Source organism: Camelus ferus, chromosome 20 (assembly GCF_009834535.1).
Source record: "Camelus ferus isolate YT-003-E chromosome 20, BCGSAC_Cfer_1.0, whole genome shotgun sequence".
Taxonomy (NCBI): Eukaryota; Metazoa; Chordata; class Mammalia; order Artiodactyla; family Camelidae; genus Camelus; species Camelus ferus.
In genome coordinates this window covers 20868819-20880240 of record NC_045715.1, presented here as the reverse complement: position 1 = coordinate 20880240, position 11422 = coordinate 20868819, and the positions used below count along the sequence as shown (strand labels likewise).

The 11422-nt window shown below is 48.1% G+C and overlaps 1 protein-coding gene and 1 non-coding gene across 2 annotated transcripts; one reads left to right on the top strand and one right to left on the bottom strand.

Moving 5' to 3' along the window:
- Positions 1 to 370: 370 nt before the first annotated feature.
- TRNAP-GGG lies at positions 371 to 442 on the bottom strand. Its single transcript has one exon. It is a non-coding gene; the product is annotated as a tRNA-Pro (tRNA).
- A 7673-nt stretch (positions 443 to 8115) lies between these two features.
- On the top strand, positions 8116 to 11172 carry ZBTB12 (zinc finger and BTB domain containing 12). The gene is made up of 2 exons (XM_032462746.1): positions 8116 to 8435; positions 8935 to 11172. Exon 2 carries the CDS (start codon positions 8955 to 8957, stop codon positions 10332 to 10334), a length of 1380 nt encoding a protein of 459 aa, XP_032318637.1. The 5' UTR covers positions 8116 to 8435; positions 8935 to 8954; the 3' UTR covers positions 10335 to 11172.
- The last annotated feature ends 250 nt before the right edge of the window (positions 11173 to 11422 follow it).

Below are 11422 nucleotides of genomic sequence, written 5' to 3'. Positions count from 1 at the left end.
GTCTCCCCAGAGGTTTAGAAAAGCTTCATAGAGGAACTGGAGATAAGCTTTAAAAGATGAGTGTTCTTAAAAGACAGAGGGCAATCCAGACAAAGCAGTACATGGAGCAAAGGCTTGGAGTCTGGAGCCCTAGAGTACATTCAGGAAGTTTTAGGGTGGGAGAGGGAAGGGGAGGCCACAGTATGATGACTGTGAAGAAGGTACCTTACTCAAGAGCCAGGGTTGGTCGCTTCAGAATTATTATTGTGGAATCAATGTGGAAAGTGAATTGAAGGAGTTAGGAGACATTTGTAGTTCTGGCAAGAGACCAGGGGCTGACAGAGAAGTCGGGACGAGGAACCAGGACAAATGTTTCTTGTTTGTTTTTTAATGGAGGTGCTGGGGATTGAACCCAGGACCTCGTGCACCCCAAGCACACACTCTACCACTGAGCTACACCCTCCCCGACCAGGACAAATGTTGAGAAGCAGACCAGGGAGTTCCCTCTGGGGTCTCTCCTGAGCCCTCATAATATCCAGGTTGCCTCAATCTCCACACTTATGTCTGCTGTGGTTGCCTATTTATTATTTACAGTCTTCTTGACGGTAGAAAATGTCTTTTTTTTTTACACAAATTAACATTTTGTTATTCAATTTTAAAAGGCAGTGAAATACGAGCAAGGTTTTAGCTTCCTGGGAAACAAACTTGGACAAGAGAAGAAGCAAAGTGTATCCAATCAATACATACCGTTTTTTAGCTTCTAAAGAGATAGGTTTCTTTGTTAAGAGTTATATTTGACAGGACAATTTTCTGTATTAAAATAATTGTTCATTATTAAATGAATTTTTTTATCACTTCTTTTTTTATTCTTTTTTGGGGGCGCAGGATTAAGTTTATTTATTTATTTTTTAATGGAGGTGCCACGGATTGAACCCAGGACCTCATGCATGCTAGGCATGCACTCTACCACTGAGCTATATACACCCCCACCCTCTCACTTTTTTTACATTTATCAAGAAAGTGAAAAAGACAACCTACAGAATGGAAGAAAATGCTTGTAAATCATGTCTAAAAAAGATCTAGAATTCAGAATATATAAAGAACTCTTACAACTCAAAGACAAAGAGGCAAACAACTCAGTTTAAATCTGACTGAAGTATTGTGCTGTGCACCAGAAATTGACACGACATTGTAAACTGACTATACTTCAAAAATATATATATTAAAATTTTTTAAGTAAATAAAAATAAGCAAAGGACCTGAATAGACATTTCTCAGAAAAGACATAAAAATGGTGCCAACAACCACAGGAAAAGATATTCAACATCATAAGTCACAAGGGAAATGCAAATCAAAATCACAGTAGTTTACCACTGCACACCCACTAGGACACCTATTAAACTACAACAAAAACAATAGAAAATAAAAAGTGTTAGCTAGAATGTGGAGAAATTGGAATCCTTACAATGTGCTGGTGAAATGGTTCCACTGCTGTGGAAAACAGCTTGGTGGTTCCTCAAAAGTTAAATATAGAATTACCATATAATCCAGAAATTCATCTCCTATGAGTATATCCCCCCAAAAACCTGAAAACAGATACTCAGCAAATACATGTTAAAAAAAAAAAAGAACAAAAAGAAGCAAATACATGTATATACATGTTCATCACAGCACTATTCACAATAGCCAAAAGGTGGAAACAGCCTAGATGTCCATCAACAAATGAATGAACAAACTATGGTATAAACCTACATTGGAATATCATTCAGCCATAAAAAGGAATGGAGTACTAATACATGCTAACACAGACAAATCTCAAAGACATTGTGCCATGCGAAAGAAGCCAGACACAAAGTGCCACGTATTGTATGATTCCACTTATACAAAATATCCAAAATAGGTAAATCCACAGAAATAGAACACATATTGGTGGTCTCTGGGGGCTTGAGGGAGGAGAACGGGGAGCAACTGCTTAATCGGTATGGGGTTTCTTTTGGGGTGATAGAAAATGTCTTGGAGTGATGAAAATGTTTCAATGGTTGCTCAGTATTGAAAATGGACTAAATGCCACTTAAATGCTCACTTAAAAATCGTTAATTTTATTCTGAAAGAAAGTCAATAAAATGTACCTAAGCTATCAAAAAAATCGTTAATTTTATGTTATGTGAATTTCACCTCAATAATGTAAATGGTAGAAAAAAATCAATCAGCTGACACTCAATGAGCCCTCCTTCAATTTTGTTGAAAGGAAAGAAAAAGTATCTGGCAGAATGGTGTCATGAGGTCACTCACTCTCTCGGTGAGATTTTGAAACTGTCCCTTTGGTGCCCGCTGGTGTTTTGACCCTCCTGGATTTCCCCTTGTGCCTTCTTTCTGTAGTAAGGGAGGGTTGGACAAGGGGAGGGGGAGGGAATACCCACTCCTTAAGGGGGGTGGGGGCGGCTCTCAGGCCCACCAACTTCCCAACTCACATTGAGGCAGGAAGCCCCATAAAAAAGACGGGCAGGACCCCCCAAGCAGGGCCACTACTCTCCTGACAGCACCATTCAGTTCCCTGGCCCAGAGGCTCTATCTCACTTTTTGCCTCTGAAATGGCTTACTTACCCCTAAAATTCTATTGGTTCCCTGAGCTCACTTCTGATTGGTTATTACTCTCACTTCTGATTGGTCCACTTCCCTAACTTCTGATTGGTCCATTTGTAGTACTTCATTTGCATGGAGCTCACTCCTGATTGGTTATTTCTCTCACTCCTAATTGGTCTATTTCTACAAAGCTTGTTCCTGGTTGGTCAACTTCTGTTATACTCTATTTGCATATGATGTTGCAAAGTGTAAAACTGGCAGCCTATAAAAGCCTGTGTAAACCTACAGCTGGGGTCCAGAGCTTCCAGTGTTAACTGTCCTGGGTCTGCTGGTGTAATAAACCTGAGTTCTCCAACTCCCGGAGTGCTGCCCAGCTCAAGGTTGCTGTCGTAACTGAGCTGTAACACATTTTTACACAACAACATGGGAGTGTTACACATCTGAAATGGTCCCCTTATATTTCTCCGGGTCTACCTGACTCTTGGACAGTTCTCTCCAATCACAGAAATACACACGTCCTAGTTTGAAGACTTGCCCTGGAGAAACTTACCAGACAAGAGTAGAAGAGAGCTCACAGCAGCATCGTGGTCATAACCATCAGCTTAAACAAAGTTAAATGTCCACTGACAGGAGTGAGGACGTATTGTGGTGTGAGCATGCAGAAAGAAAGTGAATGAATTACAGCTACACAGTCAAAATCATAATGCTGAGTAAAAAAGCCAGCCCCAAAAGAACACATGGAGAGTGATTCCACACATGTGAAGATCAAACAGGGAAATCTAAACAGTATATACTGTTTAGAAATACTTACAATGCATAGATAGTGAAACTAAGATAAGCAAAGGAAGGGAACATGAGGAATTGAGGGTGGAGTTCAGTCTGCAGGGAGGGAATGGGATGCAGATAACTTGGAGCACGCAGGACGTCTGATGTCCTGGGAATTTATTTCTTAAGCTGCTGTCAGGTGCCCAGGCAGTCTGTTACATTCATCTTTAACTGTAAATGTTTATTTTATACATGCTTCCATGCTTATAGTATAATCACAATAAATTTAGGAGAGAGGATGAATGTGAAGAGAGAGTGGAAAGGGCGAGTGAGGAACACCAAATGCTGACTGTGCTGGGAAGAGGAGAGGAAGCTGGAGAGGGACCAGGTTGAAGAAGGTTGGGGGGGGTGAGTACTCAGGAGAGTGGACAGAGTTGAAGGGGGCTGCGGGAGGGGGCAAAGTGGCACCTGGAGCCCAGCTGAAGGGAGCCTGCCAAGAGCAGCTGCGTGATGCATTGTGAGTGGTACCTTGGCTAGACTGGGAAGAAAGGAAAGAAGGGAAGAAAGGAGGAGGGCCTGATAGAAAAGGAAAGACCCACGACTGAAGGTTCTCCTGGGAGAACAGAGCAGTTATACTCACTGCCCTCCAGGAGGGAGCAAGCTGAGGGCTCCTTGGAGAATGGTATGCTGGCACTGTAAATTTCAGAGGATGAAATTCCAGATGTTGATAATCACCAGAGTATGATTCTAGGAAGAAAGTGAATGAGATGGAGTCGAGGTAAAAGTTGTTGGAAGGAGGCCAAGAAGCTTTGAAGAACCCAGTAATATAGGCTGCGGATGGGGGAGGGATATGGGTGGGGGTGGGAAGGAGGCCTTTCACTATGTACCTCTTTATATTTTTTGAATTTTGAACCATACAAATGAATCCAAGAAAATGTAAAAAAAAAGATATTTTAATTGGGGTGTGGATTGGGTTATTAGCATGGACACTGGCAGGCCCGGAAGTGAGTTGCTCATGGCAACAAGGAGAGAGAGGCGGGGAGCTTTAGAGCAGGACTCTTGAGGCTGGGAGGAAAGGGTGTTTGGACTGAAGTGGAAGAGTCCTGTTCCTGGGATTGACAAGGAGCTAGGAGAACCCGCCATCATTTCCCCAGACTTAGTGCTGAGCAAGGCCGGGAAGGTGTGGAGGGGGAAGGTCATGGGCTGCAGGGAGAACTAAATTCTCTCAAAAGCAGGAGATGGGGGGAAGAATAGGTCTGGAGGCTGAGGCTGTGAGAGGCTTGCAAAGAACTGGAGGAAATGAAATACTAGGAGGATGTACAGATTGGGGAATGGGATACTTTGCAGGAGATAGATGGGAATTTAGGAAAGGTGGTTTTACAAATAGATGGGAGTGGTGTGGGCCTTTTGTTTTCTTGAGGTGTCTTTTTTTTAATTGAAGTATAGTCCGTTACAATGTGTCAGTTTCTGGTGTACAGCATAATGTGTCATATGGTTTCTTTTCTCAAGCTGTGAGCACCTGTCACCATTGTCTGAACAGGCTGCAGTTTTCACCAGGGTTTCTACAGTGAGGGCAGAGCAGAGTGTGGGTCCAAGCAGAAATGAGAAGTTGGAAATTTTGTTGTAATACCAGAAAGTCTTATCAGCCTATGGATTAAGAAATCCAGGCAGACTTCCCTCCTCCTTTTCAATTGGTTGCTCAAGGCATATAGTTATTTCAGTCTGGGCTAAGCACAATTGCAAAAATAAACCCGCTGCGAAAAATACTTTGAATGCCACGGGGAAGTGTCTAAGATTTTCTACCACTTAGACATTTCCTACTAGGTCACTGCTTGGTCCATAACCAAGAGCAGTTCACTAAGCCAGGAGCTAGCTAGTCCTTGACCACTTCTCCTAAGCATACACACAAAAATACACACACCCCTTTTCAGATTGAACTTTTGTAGACACAAGGCTGGAAAAGACTTCAGAGGACAATCCCTTCATTTCATTGAAGAGAATACTGAAACCTCTGAGGACTTGAGGACTTCAAACCTGGCTAGAATCTAGAACTTCTGTCTCCTAATTTTTTTTTTTAATTGAAGTAAAGTCAGTTGAAAACGTTGTGTCAATTTCTGGTGTACAGCATAATGTTTCAGTCATATATGAACATACATATATTCTTTTTATATTCTTTTTCCTCATAGGTTACTACAAGATATTGAATATAGTTCCCTGTGCTATACAGAAGAAATTTGTTTATCTATTTTATACACAGTAGCTAGTATCTGCAAATCTCAAACTCCCAATTTATCCCTTCCCACCTTCTTTCCTCCCTGGTAACCATAAGTTTGTTTTCTATGTCTATGAGTCTGTTTCTGTCTTGTAAATAAGTTCATTTGTGTCTTTTTTTTTTAGATTCCACATATAAGTGATATAGTATTTTTCTTTCACTTTCTGGCTTACTCCACTTAGAATGACAATCTCCAGTTCCATCCATATTGCTGCAAATGGCATTATTTTATTCTCTTTTATGGCTGAGTAGTATTCCATTATATATATATTATATATATATATATCTCACAACTTCTTTATCCAGTCATTGTCGATGAACATTTAGATTGTTTCCATGTCTTGGGTATTGTTAAATAGTGCTGCTATGAACATTGGGGTGCCATGTATCTTTTTGAAATTAGAGTTCCCTCCAGATACATGCCCAGGAGTAGGATTACTGGATCATATAGTAAGTCTACAGAACTTCTGTCTCCTAATTTTTTCTTGAATCCTTAATCAGATTTTATTTCTCAACCCTACAAGAATCCTGAATTTATTTGTTCTTGACACTAGGCTAAGGCGTTGGTCCTGCCACCCAAGGGCAAGAAGTCCTGTCATTTTATACTGGCAGAAGTTGGGGGACAAAGGCCTAGGATTTAGATATCCCTATGTGGGGTATATGTGAAAACACTCCTACAACATCTCCTCACCAGACTATACAGGAAGAGTCAGCCTTGTGCACCACAACTTGATTCCATATAAAACTGTAACTGGGTGGGCTAGGCACCTGAAAGAGTCACCAGCTCTCAACTCTACCTGCTACCAAGGACCACCTGTCTTAATGAGGGAAGCAGAATTTTTAGTTACAGTTCTTTGAAAATTTAAGTCTGTTTTTCAATTAGTCAAAGGAGAAAGGAGCTCTCACTGATGCAGCACCTCTCACTGATATGCAGGCTCACATAACTCCACATTAGCTCTGTAAGGAATCCAGGGCCTCCAATTCAAAGATAAAGATGCTGTGATTCAGAGAATTAAGTAAATTTCCCAAGGGCCCTCTTTTCATAAGTAGTGGAATATGGCTTTGAGCTTAGGTATGTCTGACACAAAAGCCAACATTCTTCCTGGAATCCATGTGGCCTAAAAACAAAGATATTTCTACAAAGAGGGATTTTAGAACAGAGAACTGGGTGAAGACATAAAAGTTAAAGAACTTAAAAGAGAAAGGCAGATTAGAGGCACCATTGGAACACTGCCCCCACTCCCCCATCAAAGGGCATCCCTTGAGTTCAGGATTCGGTTTAAGTCAGCATCAAACTTTTATGGGTGGATGCTGACTAAATTGAAGCGAAATGACTTCAACAGTCAGTCATTTATTGTATGACTTTTATTTGCAAAACATAACCCAAGATATAATTCATACAATCAAGAAGTTTACAATCTAATGGGGAAACCAGATATTGAACACATTATATCACCAGCAGTTCCATCAGAATTAATATGTAAGGAAAATGCTCTAGTGTCCTGGAGGATGTAACAAACAAATCCAGTTGGCAGGAAACAGGAGCTTCTCCTGGACTTGGATGTGTGGGGAAATGAGTGTATGTATGAGAGATGCAAGGAAGAGGGAACCAGTCTTTCAGTCTTCAATAAAAGCCTGTGGTGAAGTTGTGGAGACTGCAGCTTAGTTTGGGAGTGACAAAGAAAGCAAAGGTGCAGAACTGAGGGTGGTGGAGCTTTGACCTTGTGAATCTGGTGGAGGGGCAGGGATGGGAAGGACGGTTGCGGTTGGAAAGATTAAAGATAGTAGAATCTTATTAATGTAAATATTCACATAATTAGAACAATTAGTACTAGGGCTAATTGTACAGTGGGGTGAAATGGTCAAGGTCATCGACAGTACGAGGGTTTTTGCCTTGGCAAAAAATTGGGATCAATTTTGAGAATGTTGGCAAAGGCAGGACGGGTGTGATTTCACAAGATTTTTGAGACAGAGGAAGTTAACGACACTGGATTGTTTGGCCTCGTAGGAAGTTAAATATCTTTTAGGACAGGAGTGCTGGGGTGGTTAGTAGCTTCAGAAGGCCTGGAAAAGTCTGGAAGTGTGGCTGGAGGAACTGTGAACAGGGGATGCAGACATGGGCAACAGCAACCAACATCCCCGATAGTCTCGGGTGCTCTGGGACCCCGGGAAGGGCGGGGGTTGCAACCCGGGCCCCGCTCCGCACAGCTGGGTCAGAGCCGCACCACCTCCTATGAGCAGGTGGCAGCGCCGCCCGCGGGAAGCCAGGCAGGCTGGGAGCGCAGGGGGCGGGGGCGCGCCTTGCGGGGCGCAGAGCGGGCTGCGCCGCGGGCCGCCGGGAGCGGGGGGCGGGCCCGAGCCGAGCGGGCCTCCGCGCGGCATTTGGCACGCACGCGCAGACCAGCCGCGGGGCCCGGAGGCACAGAGGAGGGGGAGCCAGAAAGAGGGGGGGGTGCGGAACGTATTTCCGCTCTGGCGGACAAATAATAGCGGCCAAAGGGGAGGCCAGGCCGTCCGGCCCTTTAACCGTGTGGGGGGGCTGGTGAAGAAAGGGGGGTCGGGAAAGGGGGAATCCTGCTCCTTTAATTCCCTCCCCTTTTCCTTCTCTCTGAGTTCTAGCCGACGCCGCCGCGCGCGGGGCCTGGAACACACGGCACAAGCCGCCCCCGCCCCTCCCCCCTTACGCCCACGCGGAGCCAGCCCCGCGCGCGCGCGCGCGCCCCGTGCACCCCCGCGCCTGCGCGCTGCCCAGGCCCTGCCCGTGTGTGGGGGCGCAGTCGACCCCGGGGGGGTGGGGGAAATTGGGGGGGAAAAAAACCGCGCGGAACCGGGCCAGGTGAGAGGCGCGTGCACTCAGGGTCGTGGGGCGGGGGGGGCGTGCCACGGAGTTCTGAACGTGGGGGGGGCGTGCACGATGCGTGCAGCCGGCGGGGGGAGGACGTGAAAGGCGCGTGCAAACGTGCAAGGGGGGGCGGAGGGATGAGGCAGCGGGTAAAGGGGGCGGGGTGAGAAGAGGCTGCAACCCGGGCCACCCTAGAGCCCCAGGCCTCTGCTCTCCTTTTTTCCGATCTTCCCCCGTGGGCGCGCGGGCTCGCCCCATCCTCGCGGGCGGTGGAGCCGGGGAGTGCGGACGCCGCTGCCCCGCCCCCGGGAACCACGCCTCCCTCTTCTCCGAGGGACAGCGCCTCCCCGGGGGCTGGGGAAACTGAGGAAGAGGCTTAAAGACTTGGTGCTCTGATGCTGGAGGGCCAGGCAAGAATGGGGGTGCGAGGCTTGGAGCCTTGGCTTAGGAAAGCCAGAGACCTTTGTCTCTGACCGGTTTCCTTCCCAACCAGGGTTGCCCACCCCCGCCACAATGGCCTCTGGGGTGGAAGTCCTGCGCTTCCAGCTGCCTGGCCACGAGGCCGCTACGCTGCGGAACATGAACCAGCTCCGCGCAGAGGAGCGGTTCTGCGACGTGACCATTGTGGCCGACAGCCTCAAGTTCCGCGGCCACAAGGTCATCCTGGCCGCCTGCTCGCCGTTCCTGCGGGACCAGTTCCTGCTGAACCCCAGCTCTGAGCTGCAGGTCTCGCTGATGCACAGTGCGCGCATAGTGGCTGACCTGCTTCTCTCTTGCTACACGGGAGCCCTGGAATTCGCTGTCAGAGACATCGTTAACTACCTGACGGCAGCCTCCTACCTGCAGATGGAGCACGTGGTGGAGAAATGCCGGAACGCCCTCAGCCAGTTCATCGAGCCCAAAATAGGCCTCAAAGAGGATGGGGTCAGCGATGCCAGCCTTGTGAGCAGTGTCAGTGCCACCAAATCCCTCCTCCCTCCTGCCAGGACCCCAAAGCCAGCCCCCAAACCCCCACCTCCACCCCCTCTTCCCCCTCCACTCCTGAGGCCTGTAAAGCTAGAGTTCCCGCTGGATGAGGACCTGGAGCTGAAGGCCGAGGAAGAGGATGAGGACGAGGACGAGGACGTGTCTGATATCTGCATTGTCAAGGTGGAGTCAGCCCTGGAGGTGGCACACCGGCTCAAACCTCCCGGAGGCCTGGGAGGAGGTCTGGGCATCGGAGGCTCTGTGGGCAGCCACCTTGGGGAGCTGGCCCAGAGCAGCGTGCCCCCCAGCACCGTGGCCCCACCACAGGGCGTGGTGAAAGCCTGCTACAGCCTGTCCGAGGACGCGGAAGGGGAGGGCCTGCTGTTGATCCCCGGAGGCCGGGCCAGTGTGGGGGCCACCTCAGGTCTGGTGGAAGCAGCAGCGGTGGCCATGGCTGCCCGGGGGGCGGGGGGCAGCCTGGGGGCGGGGGGCAGCCGGGGACCCCTGCCCGGAGGCTTTTCCAGTGGAAATCCCCTAAAGAACATCAAGTGCACCAAGTGCCCGGAAGTGTTCCAGGGCGTGGAGAAGCTGGTCTTCCATATGCGAGCACAGCACTTCATCTTCATGTGCCCGCGCTGCGGCAAGCAGTTCAACCACAGCAGCAACCTCAACCGCCACATGAACGTGCACCGTGGCGTCAAGTCGCACTCGTGTGGCATCTGCGGCAAGTGCTTCACGCAGAAGTCCACGCTGCACGACCACCTCAACCTCCACTCTGGAGCGAGGCCCTATCGCTGCTCCTACTGCGACGTGCGCTTCGCTCACAAGCCTGCCATTAGGCGGCACCTCAAGGAGCAGCACGGCAAGACCACGGCCGAGAACGTGCTGGAGGCCAGTGTGGCTGAAATCAACGTCCTCATTCGCTAGCATTAGCGGGGCAGGCACTGGATCCCTGGGCTAGGTGGAAAAGGGGATCCCTGGCCCAGGAGAATAGGGGGTGGGGGGTCGGGGGCAGACAGGTACGGTGAGGAGCCTGAGCAGACACACACATCCTGAGGGAGAGGCCGAAGATTCCTTAGAAGACTCTGCCTCTTCAGAAGAAAAGGATGGAGAGGAAGAGGGTTCTTTGAGAAGGCCAAGGGAATAGGGGGTCCCAAAGAAAGATTTTCTTCTCTTAGAGGTGCATGGATACGTGGAGGGAGGGAAAGGGGCCTATGGGATGAGGAGGGGAAAAGGCTGGAAAATGTTTTATTTCTGGCTGACTAAGTCTGTCCAGGAAGAGGTTCTGACATTTCTTGAGGTAGGGGGTGGGTGGGTGGGAAGTGGGAGGGGATTTGGCAGGAGGCAGTTTAAGTGCTCCTGCTTAGAATAGATCCTTGGGAGAGGGAACGGTAGGGGGAAGGATTATTGAATTCCAGAAAAGGAAGGGGGAGACAGTTCTTGCATGCTGGGGGAATGGGACTGTGGGTACAAGGCTCATCAAAATTGTAGGGAGAACAAAGTAAGGTGGCAGGTAAGAGAACATGGGGGTGAGCATCCTGGGTAGATATTGGGAAGCGGGGTACAATAGCAAGAACTACGAATAGTGGTGGGGGTGGGGGGGTAGGGCACTTAGATGAGAGGACACAAGAAGGGCTGTTGAGGGGGAGGGAAAGGAGTAGAGACTTATACAGTATTTTTTAAGAAAACAAAACGTATTTTTTAGGATTTTTTCTGGAGTTTGGGGTTTTAGTTTTTCTGCTTTTGTTTTCCACAAAATAAAAAAAAAAACAAAACTTTTTTTTCTTTATACTTTGTCTGGCAACTGTGTGTAAATGACTGTCCCACTTCACCCTCTGGTGCCATTTGCGAAGTACCCCAAGGTCACAACTCATGCAGGCCCATGCCTGAAGGAGCCTTGACAGGGGAATGTGACAAGGGGGTTCCTCTGGCCAGAGAACCCCCCCCTCCCCAGTTCTACATCCTGAACAACTGGCAGATACCTCACAGCACAAGGTTCCATGATTGTTTGGCAG